Below are 16,997 nucleotides of genomic sequence, written 5' to 3' on the forward strand. Positions count from 1 at the left end.
CCCCTTGGTGTTACATGTATGCTATATCTATATACATCATGTTACTTAAATATAACTGACCTGATGGTTGAGTAGAAAACTCTGCATAGGCTTCCTTCCTCTCCCTCTGTTCCAACGGAAGCTGCCATGGCATTTGGTGGGGCTTTGCTAGAAGTTTGACTTTGTACGTTGCATTGGGTTTTAAGTTGATAAAATGATACTTGTAACTGGCAGACTTAACAATGTCAAATTCTTCATCATTCAAGAATATGATGTGGCTATAATTGCTGTTGCTTGGCAGCCATGTGAGTTCAGCAGACATTGGGGAGATATTGTCCACTTTGAGATGGGAAGGAGCTACAATTACATCCTTCCCAACCAACAAAGTGCACTGGAGCTCATCAGAGTTGCCCCGATCTGTGACCGTCTGGATTGATATACGGTATGTAACTGTGGCAAGATCCAGTTTTTCAAGTAGACATTTGGTTCTGCTTCCAAAGCTCATAGTTGCACGGACTTCTTTTCCCACCAACACATTATAGCTGTGGATTGAACCCCAGCCCAGTGGCACTAGTGGTGGCTCCCAGCCCACAATAACACTTTTGGCGAGTTGTTTGATTAGGGTTATTTTCCGAGGATAAGGCACAATGTCTTCTCCAATCTCATCAATGTTCACATCCATAGTTCCTGTGCCATTGTTCAGCACACTGGACTCTATGTGGATTGGTGGAGTGATTTCTAGCTTGTGATCTCCTTGAAGAAGAGGAACTGAGTGATTGAGGAAATTTTCTTCCTGTTCACTGGCCAAAGTGCTAGACACATGAAATTCTTCATTTTGAACAAAATCCACAAAATTTGACGGTACAAGTCCCCTCTGTCCATCCAGTAATTCTCCTGTGTTACAAATACAGTTATAAATACATTTATTCTATTACCTCTCTTGCACAATGCTAAAATGCATACACATATTACTGTGTAGAGCAGAGGAACTTGCATTTAGTATCTATCTTTTCAGTGGGAACTGTATCTACCACTACGAGCTATGCTTCTGTTCACAGGGCAAATTTACTAATGCAATTATGCAAGCTACCAAAGTCTATGATGTGACTAAATTCATTATAAATATTAGGGAAACTAAATGCAGGACTGTTTTCTTCCTACTACTGTAAGACGCACAAAAATTAGGACGAGAACAATACATTTTTAGAATTTTTAGATTTTAGAAGTTACATACTTCTTCACACTTAAACTACCTGTATGGGAGCAGCACATTTCCTGTTTTGATGCGATTGCCGTAAAAGGGTATATTCACAGTTTATTGCCATGATAATCACTGCAAAATGCAGTGGAAATGAACTGTGATTACCTCTATCTGGAACAACTTATATATTAACTGGCAATAAATGAATGTTGCCAATTTTTTTTTTTTTTAAAAGCACTACAAAACAGTCATTGATGAGCAGAATTAGTTCCAGGGGCTGGCAAACTGGACAGCTCCATTTACAATGAGTTCCCATAGGTGGGAGCCCCAAGAGCAACCGGAGAGTGAGGCAAAAACAGGAGAAAACATTCCAGTAATTAGGCAGATCGCTTAATTACACTGAGTATCCAGCCCTAGCAATAGAAAGAACATTGGAGCTGTTGAACCACAGTTACAAAGTCTTATCTGTCTCTTGCTCTACACTGATCTATATGGCAGTATTGTGCTGACACTATATGGTTGTATTATTTGGGTACAATAATGATGTATTGTTTAGGCAGTGAAGAAAAAACATATTTCTGTTGGAACATAAACCTTATTCATTTTGTTTTCCCGTACCCTTAACAAAGCCACTAATTGTAAAGACAGTTGTCCTTGCCTTCATGTGAAGTGTAAAACTGAAATACCTTCATAGAACCCGTCCTCATCCATATCTCCATAAACATAGAGGTATTTTCCTGCCACCAGTGGAAGTTCTGCCTCTGGGTTTTCATTTGGTCCATCAAAGGGATTATAACTGATGCAAAATAAAATAGGAAAAGAGAGACAAAGGGGGAATAAATGTGGAAGGAGAGGTTAGAAGGAAATCACAATACATTATTAAACTACCTTTAGCTAATACATATTCTTATCCCATCTCTAATAACTGTTGTATATGTTTTCTCAACTGACTGAGTCTCTAGCCTGAGTGAAAGCTGTAAACCCATACAACCATGTTTTCAATATCGGGGGGTTGGGGGTTGCTCTTTGGCACCCAAAGTATGGGACTATAGTGAGATAAAAGAGCACAGCTTTATTGTTCCAGACTTGAAGTAAGACTATGTACAAAATAGGGTTGCATAAGAAAATGGGCCCAGCTTTAAAAATCCTGTTCCCTTTTTATACTAGGAAAAATGCAATAATAAGATAAAGGGAAGATGACAGAGAGTAAATCTCCAATCAAAATAATGGTTGGAGAATAACTTATAAATTACATTACTGAATGAAAACAAACTCTTGAAATACAAGTAAAAAAGGCTCATAGAATAGAACATCTAGACACGCTCGTGTTCTGTAGGTCATATTGTTCCTCAGCTTTTTTTTAAACTGTCAGAATTCATTATGTTACATTGTGCTCAGTGCAACGCAGGTGAATAGACTTCATGCTTGGCAGGATTCTCCAGAATATATTTTCAAAAATTTTATTCTTCATGACTAAAATAATAATATGTGTGCTATGTTACAAATGGCAAACGCACATGTGGTAAGAGCTGAGTTATTATTTGTAATACGTGTGTGACTGAAGGCCAGTTTTAGAATTTAGGGGGGAAAAATCTCCATTTTTTTAAAGTCATGACATTTTCTAAATTGGTTCTAATTTTCTACCAGGGTTCTATTTTGATATCTTGGTTCAAAACTACATATACATTTTGCAACTTATATACTAAAGTTGGGTAATCACAGTATATGTATATGCAGAAAATGATATGTGCAGTAAATGGTAAGATATAGGGTGACAAAAAATGTATACACTTCAATACTGGTTATCTAAGCCCTTTTTTAAAAACCATATTGAATTATGGTGGCGATATGTAGAGATATTAGTAGTCCCAAGATTGCTAAAGCCACTCTGTGGTTGTCGGGAGAGTTAAATAAAATAGTGGAGGCACACTAAAAGAAGCAACACAAGACCATTTTAAAATGGTATTGGTAATCTGAGAATGTGTATGAGGTACAACGACAATGGCAACATGAGTTTGGAACAGAACCACTAACACGTCCGAGAACCACATAACGCATTCAGGGTAACTTAGAAACCTATAGCACCTTGTGTGATGTGCACACGCAAAGATCTGGGAGGCATTGCACAGCAACAAATCCTGCTTTTTTTTGGATTTGGTGTTGGAAGATTTTACACACTCACCACAAACGTCCATCAAACAATGTGCACATAAGGGTGCATTTACACTGCAAAGATGATCACTCAAAAGATGGCTTTTGAGCAATCATTCTGCATAAATCACTACTTGGCACTAATGCCTATTAGTACCAAGTAGCAGCATGTGTGCCACCGGGAGCTGTAATCAGGGAACCGACCTCCCGCTGTTTCCTGATTACTTTCATTTTGCTCTGCGTCAAGGCTGACAGCTGAGAACAGCTAATACAATGTTATCAGCTGTAATCAGCTCTCCCCGGGCAGAGCACAGCGTGTGGTCCTGCTTATTAGCTGTTCTGCCAAAGGATGGTTTTCAAGCAGAACTGAAAACTGTCGTTTGGCAGAAAAGTGAAAGATGGGCACATTTAGACAACAACGTTTATCACTCAAAAGATGACTTTTGAGCGAATTTTGAGTGATAATCATTGTGTCTAAATGGGCCTTAAGACAGGAGTTAGCAGATGAAGCATACAATGCATTCTTAAGAAAGCACAATGGAAAGTTTGCATTCCCAGATTGCTACACACCATGAATCAAGATGACCCCGATTTTAGAATGCAGTACTGTGAGTGGTTTCGACCATAGGCGTACCATCAGGGGTCACAGTGGCGACCCAGCTCCTGCGCTGAGGTAGCCCAGAGGCCACCCTCAGCCATAAACATATGCTCATTCAGTGCCTTACTGGCTGGTCGCTCTGTCTGCAGCACCGCACTGATCACGGGGAAGGCAGTGCGGTCAGCCTGAGAGGAAGTAGGCCGGCAGGAGGGTGAGCACAGTGATGATGTCATCATGTGCTGCCCTTGCCTCCTGCTGGACGGAGGCTGCTGTGTCTGCCTCTCCTGCTGCTATCACAGAGAGAAGTGGTCCGGACCCACGTGTGTGTCTATATATATATATATATATATATATATATATATATAAAATCGTGGCATTAGGAACACCACTTTTGAGTGCAGGTTTGAGTAACCCCATTAAAAATCAATGGGAGTGTTGTACTGTGGTTACCTGCAGGGCTACAAACAAATTTTCATGTAGTGCAGGAAATGCATCATGTTTGCAAAGATTACGCCAAGGGGCTAGATCATGTATGCAGCACGATCTAGCACGAGCTGAATTTTTGCACTTGGGCCCCTGAGCCTTTAGGCATGCCCCTGGTTTCGACAGATGTTACATGAGTATGAGGTGGTTGTGGAGAAAATTGTTTGATCTGATGAAGCTCAATTTAAACTAAATGGTACAGTAAACAAATTGTGTTTTCAGGGCTGTAGAAAATCCTCACATTCATGTGGACAAAGCAGACTATTGACCGAGGCTCAATGTCTGGGATAGACTGTCATTCAGGGATTTAACTGGACTATTCTTTATTGAAGACAAAGTCCCTGACCCAGTGTACCTCAACATGCTTTGCACATCCATTTTACTGGCCATTCATGTGCTTTACGAGGATGAGCAATTATACTTCCAACAAGATGGCGCACCTCCACCGGGCTGGGAGAGCCACTCTATGACATTCTGCCAGGATGCTGAATAGGATGGAGAAGCGCTGTTAAATTCCCTCCTCATTCTCCTGACTTAACACTCCTTAACTTCTACCAGTGGGGAACCCTAAAGGATTTGATATACTGTAGAAAACTAGCTACACTGGCTGCACTATGGGAAGAAATTGAAATACTGTGCAAAACAATCCCTGTGGACACTGTAATGAATGTTGTTCTTGCAGTAGTTCAGCAAATTCAGAAGTATCTAGATATTAATGGTGACCACTTTGAGCACATAATGTGATTGCAGATTTCAAACATGACGTACAGCTATCCTTTGATGTCTATATAAATCTAGTAATAAAGCTTTTATGCAGAAATTTTTTATATTGAACTATGCATCCATTTTTTGGGTCACTCTGTATTTTTAAATTATTTTGTATTCTACTTATATTGTTGTGATAAAAATATTTTTGTACTGTTTTTAGAAGTTTTGACTTTGCATCATTTTTTTCATTCAATGTAGAACTTAAAATGATCTATAAAATGCTAATTGTTTATATAGTTCCAGACTCAGGTCATTACCTATAGCGTGCAATACAAAGGTGGACTTTCCCAGAGTATCTTTGCTTTGAGGTATTCGTATTCTGTTCATTATCCATCTGAAAAAAAAAATTACACATACAAGCATTATTGTCCGTTCTGTAAAGTGGATATAAAAAGTTTACACACCCTTGTTAAAATGCCATGCTTTTGTCATGCTAAAAAAAAAAATCAACAAAGATTATTTTAGATTCATTTCCTCCTTCAGTGGTATACAATTTCATTGAAAAACAAACAAATCTTTTAGAATGGAAAAAAAATCTAAAATAGTGTAGTTGCCCACAGACGGAAATTCTGCAGCGAGATTCAGCGTGGAATTTCAGCCATTGCACACTGCCAGAGGATTGCATGCGTGCACGCAATCCTATGCATACAGCCGCGATTTTGATTGTGTAAAATCTGCGCAGTAAGAAAACTGCGGCATGTCCTCTTTCTGTATGAGCCTCGCAGACGTGCCAGCTCTGCTTTGCACATGTACAGCTGTGCGCCAGCCGGGTAAGCGAGAGGTCATTGCAGGGGCACATGTCGCATCCCGCTGCAAGAATTTCGCAGCCGGAATCTGACCCAGCCTCTGGCGTAGCCATTCTAAAACTTTGATCTTCTTCTGGTAAAGCCATTTTTTTGTTGATTTAGAGGTAAGCTTTGGGTCGTTTTAGTGCTTAAAGGTAAAATTTCTCCTTATCTTCAGCTTTTTAGCAGAGGCCTGAACATTTTGTGCCAAAATGGACTGATATTTGGAACTGTTCATAATTCCCTCCACCTTGACGAAAGCCCCAGTTCCAGCAGCAGAGAAACAGCCCCAAAGCATAATGCTGCCTCCACCATGCCTCACTGCGGTTATTGTGCACTTTCGGTAATGCACAGTTTTGGCTTCGTGCCAAACTTCCTTTTTGGAATCATGTCCAGAAAGTTCAGCCTTGGTCTCATTAGACCATAACACATTCTCCCACATACTTCTGGCAGACTCAATGTAGGTTTTTAGCAAAACATAACTGGGATTGGATTTCTTTGTTAGAAAAGGATTCCACCTTGCCACCCTACCCCACAACCCAGACATATGAAGAATACAGGAGATGGTTGTCACATGCACTACACAACCAGTGCTTGCCAATAATTCCTGCAGCTCCTTTAATGTTGCTGTAGGCCTCTTGGCACCTCCCAGACCAATTTTCTTCTGGTCTTTTCATCAATTTTTGAAGGACATCCAGTTCTTGGTAATGTCACTGTTGTGCCAAATTGAATCCAATTCTTCATGACATCTTCACTGTATTCCATGATATATGTAATGCCTTCGAAATGTTTAGGTCCCCTTCTTCTGACTGATACTGTTCCACAATCAGACTCCATTGATGTGCTACAAGCTCTTTACAAACCCAGACTTTTGCTGAAAAATGCAACTAAGAAAATGGCAGGAAAATCCTACTAGAAGAGCGGAACTTTATACCAGAATCACTGTAAATAATGGCAGCCGAGTACTGACTACTTACCATCAGTTCAACTGTGATTGGCCAATTCTGAACACAACCATATCCCCAAATGTAAAAGGGTGTTCACACTTGTGCAACCACATTATTTTAGTTTTTTGTTTTTTATTTTTCTACACTAAAAGATTTCAGTTTGTTTTTAATTGGAATTGTACAAATATAACAGGGCACACTGAAGGTGAAAATAAATCTGAAATGATTCATCTTAACATGATAAAAATATGGCTTTTTAACACTGGTGTGTAGACTTTTTACATCCACTGTAGATGGTAAAATAAAGAATTGATAATCAGTAATTGATATCTTCGACCAAAAGAGCAGACTTACGTCAGATTCAAACCTACGCCTTGGGCTGCCAGATCGGGGTCTTAAGAGAAAAGTGGGTTTAACGGACAGTTGCTCTGGCTTATCACCAGTAATTTGAAGTGGGCGGATAAACTCAGAAATCAAGGACCTGCTACCAGTGGGACTTTCATGACCTGTAAAAAAATTATTTTGGACAACACATAAATAGCAGTGTCTGTTTTTGGAAAGTAAGGTTAAGAGCAAAGAACTAAATCTTATGTAACTGCTATGAAAGGTTCCTTTATGTAATGATAGATAAAAGTTATGAAGTAGAAGGCTACAGTATACATTTCTAAACAGACTTCAACACATAATACTCCTGGTAATCACAAGAAACTAGCAATTATCTTTGATTTGCTCTTAATGGATGCAACTACACTAAACAAGACGAGCCTATTCTAGTAAATACTCACAGATACAGATGTATGATATTCTGATACCATGACCATGAACTGGAACAACCACCAATCTTACTAGGTAATTGGTGCCAATGTCAGTTTTTACTGTAAATGTTTTAAGAACTCTTTATTTTAATTGGCAAGGACTTCAGGATAAACTACATTGTCAGTGTACCAACTTCCATCTAAGCGTACCCCTTGAACTGAATCGGGGTATGTTTTGACTTTTAAGTTCTGTTTTTTGGTGACTCTCGAAAATGCTACATACAAAATTTCCATGAATGAACGCAGAGCGCTGAAGATAAATTCCAACATTGTTGAAAGCCTTTCCCTGAGATTTGTTGATAGTAATCACAGTCATAGTAAGGCCAGTCGAAGTGGGCTGGTTACGATTGGTCCATCCAGTGCTGCTGTGATTGACTGAGCAGTGCTGGATGAACCAATCACAGCCGCCGTGGAGGAGGGATTTTTGAATTGAATTGTCCCTTCAGCGTCGCCCGCTGTCCCTGCAGCACCGCCCGCTCTCCCTTTAGCACCACCCTGCTGTTCCTTCAGCACCACCTGCTCTCCTTCAGCACTGCCTCTCTCCTTCAGCGCCACTCGCTGTCCCTTCTGCACCGCCCGCTGTCCCTTGGGCACTGCCTGCTCTCCCTCAACGACACCCGCTGTCCCTTCTGCACTGCCCGCTCTCCTTCAGAGCCACCTGCTGTCCATTCTGCACCACCTGCTCTCCTTCTGTGCCACCCGCTGTTCCTTCTTCGCCACCCGGTGTCTCTTCTGTGCTGTGCACTCTCCTTCAGCACTGCCCGCTGTCCCTTCTGCACCGCCTGCTGTTCTTTCTGCACCGCCCACGGTCTCTATACTGCCTGCTCTTCTTCAGCGCTGCCCGCTGTCCCTTCTCCACCGGCCGTTCTCCTTCAGCGCTGCCACTGTCCCTTCTGCGCAGCCTGCTGTCCCTTCTGCACCCCCTGCTGTCCCTTCTGCACCGCCCGCTGTCCTTCAGTACCACCTGCTGTTCCTTCTGCACCACCTACTCTCCTTCAACGAGGCCCACTGTCCTTACTGCGCCATCTGGTCTCCTTCTGCGCCGCCGGCTAGCCCTTCTGTGCTGTCTGCTGTCCCTTCTGCACCACCTGCTGCCTCTTCTGCACTGCCCGCTCTCCTTTAGTGTGGTCCGCTGTCCTTTGTGCACCGCCTGCTCTCCTTCAGTGCCACCAACTGTTCCTTCTGCACCGCCTACTCTCCTTCAGCACCCCCGTTGTCCCTACTGCACTGCCCGCTGTCCCTTCTGCGCCCCCCTACTCTCTTTCTCCACCACCCACTATCCCTTCAGCGCCACCCATTCTCCTTCAGCACCATCCGCTGTACCTTCTGCACTGCCCGCTGTCTCTTCTGCACCGCCTGCTCTCTTTCTGTGCCGCCCACTTGCCTTCAGTACTACCCACTGTCACTTTTACATCACTCGCTGTCTCTTCTCCACCACCCCGCTGTTCTTCAGTGCTGCCCCGCTGTCTTTCAGTGCCGCCTGCTGCCCTTCAGTAGCGGCCACTCCCCATCAGCAGTGGCTTTTGTCATTCAGTATTGGCCGCTCTGCTTCAGTACCGCCTGCTCACACTCGCTTAGCAATGGTTCACTATCCCCAGGCACAAGCACATAGACTTAACATAGGAAGTTTGGACTGCCCTCACAGGTCACTCGCTGTACCAATCTCCAATTTTAGGATTTTATGGTGCCTGTGAGGATGTCACTAATCTAATGACACCAAAATCGTCCACCAAAGGTCAGACAAAGGGGTCAAAGCGTGGTGCAGGAAAAAGCCTGTAGGCTTATTTATACTAGCTTTCCTCCTAAATGCATGTTTAATTGGTAAAAATCTTTGGTTTGCCGATTAGCACTAAAGATTGTTATTTCCAACATTCTTAACCTATTATTGTTCTGAGTATGCTATTGAAGTACTTTGATTGTCACTAATGAATGCAGTGCTATAAACTGCAGAACAATACTTTCCAGGTATGGAACTACTGCGACTAGCATAATGCGTGTCTGGGCTTTGTGCCTGTGTAGGTTAGAGAACTAGCGGTCACAGCGCGCTTAGCTGGGATTGAGGGAACATGTCAGATAGGCAGTTGGAGGTTTCGGTGCACTTGTATAGTTTGTCTTACTTAATGCCTCTGTTGTGCAATTCGAGGAAGTTATCTACTGATATGAGGTCAGGTCAGTCATGCTTGTCTTTTCTTATTATTATATATGATTTCTGTTTAACATGACTCTACACAATCAAAATGATAAGCTTTGAGTAATCATATTAGTCGCACATCAATGGTGTATGAGCAATCGTAACAGCGAGTAGTAATACTACATAAATATAGCTCAAATGATTCTCTTGTGTAGGAGGATTCTGATGTTTATTATGTTCACTCTTTTTTTACATATTTAATTGGTGTAATCTGGTGATAGGTTTCAGATGGATGTGGTTTTTTGATTTTAAAAACAGCAGTTTGGTCTTTTTCTTCTGCTACAACTAAGGGCGCAGTCACACGCCAGAAATGCGTTAGCAGGTCTTTTGTCAGTGGTTGTCACCTTTTTTCTTTTCTATTTTTAATATTTATGATACAAGATTTTTTGACTCTCTATATGAGCTGGAGGTCTTTTGCAAATGCTTCAAATATCTGGATGATCAAACATGTCTGTGCTTTCGATGAAAGTTGGAGTGGGCTAGTTAGCTAGTTTCTTCTTTTATTTTGTTTTTTTTTCAGTATAACTATGTATTCTGGTCCCACGTCAAAGTTTTGTTCCAAAAATGAGGATAGTTTTTAGTGACAATTTGTCTTATTATTTTTTTTTTTATCAATTAGCAATCTACAGTATGCATCAACAAAAATCAGCTAACATTACGGTAATGTGACATTACTAATGGAGGCACAGGCCTGGACAAGGTTCCTACCTTTCAGCTGCCAGAAAATTACTCTCAACTAAGTTTCTTTTTAAATTCTTCATTGACAACAAGGACAGGATCACAGAGAGAAGGAACTTATCCTTGCATCGCACAAGCAGCAGTGAACACAAACATTACAAAGCACAAACATAACCTATGCAAGCTAAAAGAAAACTAGTATACAAGAAGCGTTCATAATAATAGCAAGAACCGCCATGCAGGCGGTGGCATGCTGTCTCTGGATCAACCCCAAGGCCTTACGGGGTTTCCAAATGAATTTGAAAAATGACCAGTGCAAACATTTTGATAGTGGATACCTACATTTTGGATTTCGCTAAACTAATTTTTTGAGGCTACATCCAGTTAATAATTTTTAGTCAGCAAGTAACAGTTAAAATGTGAAATATTCATATAAAAACTATGGTTCCTTTTTTTTTCAATTGCTGATTATTAAAAGCTACATACTTATGTACCCAGGCTATTCATATCTAATATTGGTGTCAGTGATGTACATAGTGGATGGGAGATCCATTGAAAAAGTGAGAAAGGTAGACCACGTTCCGAGGCTGCTTGATACAACACACTTTTCCAAGGGGTATTCCCATCTCAGTGTTCCATGGCTGAGATGGGAAACCGTGGGTGATTCCCGACCATATTGCCAGCTGTTACACTGTATCCTCCCATGTTAATTAAACAGTGTAGCGTGCTGTGAATTGGTGATAAATGTGTTTGGGAATACCCCTTTAATAATGGTGCATTAATATATATATTAATACAAGGAAACAAGGCTTTAAAGGTCCTTCTAATAATAATGAGAATGTCATAGGATAATTAAGTAAATGTGTCTGAGTCACAGGCAAACACTGAAAATTAAACCAGAGGATGATTTAGAAGATGAAGGGTATGTGATGTTGTCAGCTTTTTGAACCCATTCCAATTTTACTACTTTCATTTTACAATGTGCCAGTGCTTCTAGAAGGTTGGCAGGAGGGTAAACAAGCCAATGTGAAAAAGATTAATCACATTCAAGCAGTCCTACCGCAGCTGAGAAAACACAGCTGATCTGTCTTGTGTACATATCTGAGTTATAGTCAGGACCTATTAATGAAGATCATGGAAATGTTAAAGGTTTCGGATAAAGTGTTAATCAGTGAACTATGTAAGATATATGTCTGCACATAAGTGTAATGTAAAAGGCCGAGTTGATAAAAAACCCAAAAAAATAAATACAGCATTTAAAGCGTTTTCAAGCGGTAAAAAAAATTATATGGGCAAGGAATGAGTAAAAATAACAAAAGAATCCATCACAGGAGCCTTGGTCTCTGCCACTCCGGTCCCTAAAGAAGTAGTGTCGGTCAGACTCCAATTACTGTAAACTCACAGCTAATCACAGGCTTCAGCAGTCACATGCCATTCATGACACTATCATAGCTGAAGCCAGCGATGCAGTAAACAGCAGCTGGATCTGGGATCACAGCAGGGAAGTGGGACAGGAAGGGGTTCGGGGTTCCTGTGCTGGACCAGGGCGGACCTCTGAATAGTGACTATGACTTATTAATTTTAACCTATTACCTGCCCATAAAAATTTTTTCATTGTCAAAAAAATGCTTTAAAGTTAAGTTGACATCCAGTTGTGGATTTATCCATTACATTAGTTGGTATTTGGGTGTCTACACTATGTTACCTATGATCTATGGCTGCAACTTTATGTTTCAAAAGTATCTATTGAAAGAAAATTTAGACTGTTGGGAGCATTCCTGGTGCATAGATCCCACGCAGGGAGCAATAAGTTTAGCAAAACAGGAATTCTTGGCATATATAGCATCAATTAGCTCTAAAATGTTACAAACTGGTACAGTTATAAACTGGTACAAATTCAAAACTAGCATTGTACAGGGTGAAACAGTGGAAGGAAAGGGGAGGAGGGGGGTGCCGAAGATCCGGGTCCAACTTTGAAATACAATATAATCTCTGTGCTGGCATTTTGCCACGAGTCGGGGTAGTGCTATGTTTAACCTCTTTTCTTCCATCTCTCAAGTTATTCAATCAATCAGTCCTCTCACCATGATGACATACTTAAGCTACAAATGGTCATCAACATAGTTAGAGTTGTAGGTGGTATTGTAGGTTAGGAATATTAACCAAAGTGATCCCAGACTGTCTCAAACTGTGCAATCTTGTCTTGGCGTATGGCAGTCAATCTCTTGTTCAGGAGTGTCCTATTAATTCGCGTAATGGGGGGATTGAAGGGAAGAAGCGATTTACACCAATATTGAGCAATATGGGTACGAGCTGACATAGTTATAAATTGCATAAGCTTAAAGGGAGCACTGCGTATTTTTTGGTTTTATTACCTAGGAGCAGCACATATGAGTCCAATCCCAGAAAAGTCCCAGTGACTGATCAAATAAGGTGGATAACTTTTTTCCAGAAGGCTCGCACTATGGGGCAAGTCCACCATGTGTGTAAATGGGTTCCAATGTTGTCATACCCCCTAAAGCACATGTTGGAGACCTCAGTGTAGATAGCATGTATGCGAGCTGGCACCAAATAGGCTCTATGAAGCACCTTTAGGGAAGTCTCAGTAAGACTAACTTGCCAGTTGTTTTTGCTTAGACTCTCACTGCCATGACGCCATCTTTCTACTGTTAAATCTGATTCCCATTGAATCATGTAAGGTAATTTGTCTTGTTCTGCTTTATTCAGTGCGTTATAGAGATGCGACAACGTGCCTGGGTAAATTGGAGAATATTTGCAGAGTGTTTCCAGTGGTTTCATTTCAACTTTAGTCTCTGGGGGAACTAAGGATGACCAAAAGTGGAATACTTGGATAATTCTCTACCTCTCTGTTGGGGGTGGCTGGAAATGGTTTCTGAAGGCAGAAAGTGAAGTTAGCCTACCATGGAGCAAGAATTCATTTAGGCTAGTTATTTTATTAAATTGCCACCAGGTAAAGCTTGAGGTATCAAATCCTGGGGGAAATGCTGGGTTTGACAGGAGTGGGGTCAGAGGAGATGGTCCTGAATGAGAAGTCAACTTGAATCGTGCCCTACGCCATAGTAAAACTCTGAAAAATGAAAGAGGAGCTGACATTCTGAGGCTAGTTGGGAAGATGGCCTTGGTCCAAAGCAGGGTTGGCCAATTATGGGGACATAATTGTATGTTTTCTATGGCGACCCACAGAGGGGAGCTAGTCCCTGCATAAATTGATGGGATTTGGGCTAAACGGGCTGCCTTATAGTAATTAAGGAGATTAGGTACAGATAATCCACCTGATTTTTTGTGAAGAAACATGATGTTCTTTGATATCCTAGGACATTTATGGGATCAAATAAAGGACATAATTCTTGAATGGTCTGAAGCGGGACTGGGACTGGAAGTGTTCTAAATAGGTATAATATCCTTGGTAAGAACACCATTTTTATACTGTGAATTCGGCCTATCCAGGAGAGGCACGGGCAATCCCACTTTATTAGGTCTTGCCTGAGCTTTTGAAAAATGGGTTCGTAATTCCACTTATAGATAGAATCTATGTTGTTTGTTAGTCTGATTCCAAGATAGGGTAAATATTGTGAGCGTGGAATTTAAAAATTAATAACAATGAGTTTTTGAATGTGGGGTGGAACATTACAATGAAGTATTTCGTATTTTGATTGGTTTATTTTGAGACTGGATGCCCTTTTAAAGTTCCCCAAAACCGACAACAGATTAGGGAGAGAGGTTAAGGGTTTTGTCAGTGTAAAAAGGAGGTTATCGGCAAAGAGACTGAATTTTGAGAATCCACAGGGACCCTAAAAATGTTAGGGTTATTACGTATGGCTATAGCTAGGGGTTCTATTGCCAGTGCGAACAGGGCTGGAGAAAGTGGGCAACCTTGCCTAGTGCTTCTTCGTATATTAACAGAAGGCCTGGTAGAGGGGATTTTAAAAAAAGCTGTAGGTTTGGAATAAAGGGCTGTAATAAGATTTAAGAAAGGCACCCCAAATGCCATTTCATGAAGGACAAGTTGTAAGTATGAGCAGACTATCATATGCTTTCTCGATGTCGAGTGTGAGAACTGTTAACTCACTGTTAACTGTTTTTTGGAGATTTGCTATGTAGATTAGATTCAGTATTTTGCAAACATTATCAGGTGCCTGTCTGCCTTGGATAAACCCCACTTGATCATGGTGTACCAGTGAAGGGAGGAGTTTATTAAGTCTGAAAGTCATGATGGATGTAAGGATTTTGAGGTCAATATTAAGGAGGGATATGGGCCTATAATTAGATGGGACTGTAGGGTCCTTCCTAGGTTTCGGTATAGTCATTATGAGAGCTTGTAAGAAATCTGTGTGAATTTGGCCTTGTTGTAGGATATGGTTGTATAATTCAACCAGATGTGGGGTTAATAAAGGAGCTAATTTTTTGTAGTACAAACTAGTGTAACCGTCCGGTCCAGGGGCCTTACCTCTCTTGAGTCGTTTAATTGCCCAATTAACTTCTACTATAGTAACATTTAAATTAACATCTTCAAGGGCAGAGTCCGATGGTCTAGGGAGGTTAAGTTGGGAAAGAAAGGCGTTTGTCAGGGTGTCAGAGTGGGGTGCTGTGTAGAGTTTCTGATAATATTGGTGTAAAGTTGAGTATATTTTGTCTGGGTTGGAGGTGAGAGTGCCTGGTCGGGTTTGGATCTTATATATACTATTGAGTGTTTGCCTCTCTCTTAATTTATGTGCTAAAAGGTGGTCCGGCTTGTTTGCATATTGGTAATACGAAGATTGTGTCCAGGCTAATGCCTTTTCTGTTTTTTGTGTTAAGATGTCATTTAACTCTAGTCTGGAGTCTTTGATTGTCTTAAGTAAGTATAGTGAGGGGTGTTGCCTGTATGCTTGTTCTAGTTTAATAATCTTATGTTCCAAATTTATCTGGGCCTGAGTTCTTTCTTTTTTATGCAGGTAGCCATGAATATTAGTATTCCCCGAATTACCGTTTTGTGTGCTAGCCAACGAACATCAGTGAAGGTAGTTTCAGGGCTATTAAGTTGAAAATATTTTTCTATTTCCTGTTGAATAGAAGTAGTTAGTTCTGGGTTAGTTAGTAAAGATTCATTAAGTCTCCAACTATATGGATTGCGAGTGTGAGGGGTAAAAAGGAATTCCGAGAGCACTTATCATGGTCAGACCACGTACATATTATATAGCGAGAGGAGGACAGAAGTGGTAATGATATGGAATTTGGTAAGAATTCAGTCCAATCTGGGGTAATGCCTGTGAGCTGGGGAAAAATACGTAAAACCCCTACTCCATGGGTTGAACTCTCGCCAAATATCAGCTAATGTGAGCGTTTGAAACGCTGTAGTCAATTCTATAGTTTGGGCTTTGGTTCTGGGCAGTGGGGTAGTGGATGTAGAATCAATAGTTGGATCAATAGTGAAATTAAAGTCCCTACACCAGATCCGCCTGGAGTATTCTAGTGGTAACAATTTCTCACACATGGTCAGGAAAAACTCAATGGGTGATACATTAGGGGCATACGTATTGACTATACATAGTTTATGGCTGCAGCTTTAATATACGGTTTTATGACAGTCTGCAGAAGTCTTAAAAGCACTTTTATGTTAAGTGCTCAAGCTGCTGCTCTCTGCCTCCCTACTGCAGCTCCACCTCCTCTGATTGTCTATTGTGTATAAACACAAGCACACCACAAGCTCATCAAGAAGTCAGTGAACGGAGAGTGGATTTCCAGTTTACCAAGCACAGAGTCATTACAATTAACGACAAGTACCAAACCAGCTGTGAGGAAAGGTGGCTGCCACACATATACTAAGTCAAATTACGTTTAAAAGATCCTTAATAGAGATGAGCGAGGATACTCGCTAAGGGCAAATACTCGAGCGAGTATTGTCCCTAGCGAGTACCTGCCCGCTCGTGAGAAAGGATTCGGGTGCCGGCGGGGGGGAACGGGGGGAGATCTCTCCCCCTCCCCCGCTCCCTCCCGCAACACACCGCTTGACCCCGCCGGCACCCGAATCTTTTCTCACGAGCGGGCAGGTACTCGTTAAGGACAATACTCGCTCGGGTATTTGCCCTTAGCGAGTATGCTCGCTCATCTCTAATCCTTAATAATCTCTCATTTATGAATCAGCATGGTGTGAGACTAAACAACAGATGTGTCTAACTCCTAGCTTTGCTTAAATTTGGTTAAGGACTGACATTTCTCATAAAACCAAATGTATATAATATCCCAACATGCTAAAAGACTCTTGACAGCCTGCAATTCACATCACAACCACTGAGCGCACTGGTCATCTCATGCCACACTTCTTGAGATATGTGGAGCCCAAGGGAAAGGTAAGGAAGAACATAGCTGTATAATAAATGTAAAACCCTGCGGCATTGTTT

At 41.3% G+C, this 16,997-nt stretch overlaps 1 protein-coding gene across 3 annotated transcripts in view; it reads right to left on the reverse strand.

Moving 5' to 3' along the window:
- RIMBP2 (RIMS binding protein 2) overlaps positions 1 to 16,997 on the reverse strand; it is a 345,228-nt gene that overhangs the window by 89,509 nt on the left and 238,722 nt on the right. For all 3 annotated transcript variants that reach the window (XM_066603410.1, XM_066603408.1, XM_066603409.1), the window contains 4 exons: positions 7,267 to 7,418; positions 5,438 to 5,514; positions 1,867 to 1,976; positions 61 to 873 (listed from right to left, as the gene is read on the reverse strand). In XM_066603410.1, the coding sequence (XP_066459507.1) occupies positions 61 to 873; positions 1,867 to 1,976; positions 5,438 to 5,514; positions 7,267 to 7,418 (1,152 nt within the window). The remainder of the gene's footprint in view (positions 1 to 60; positions 874 to 1,866; positions 1,977 to 5,437; positions 5,515 to 7,266; positions 7,419 to 16,997) is intronic.

Source organism: Eleutherodactylus coqui, chromosome 5, assembly GCF_035609145.1.
Source record: "Eleutherodactylus coqui strain aEleCoq1 chromosome 5, aEleCoq1.hap1, whole genome shotgun sequence".
NCBI lineage: Eukaryota > Metazoa > Chordata > Amphibia > Anura > Eleutherodactylidae > Eleutherodactylus > Eleutherodactylus coqui.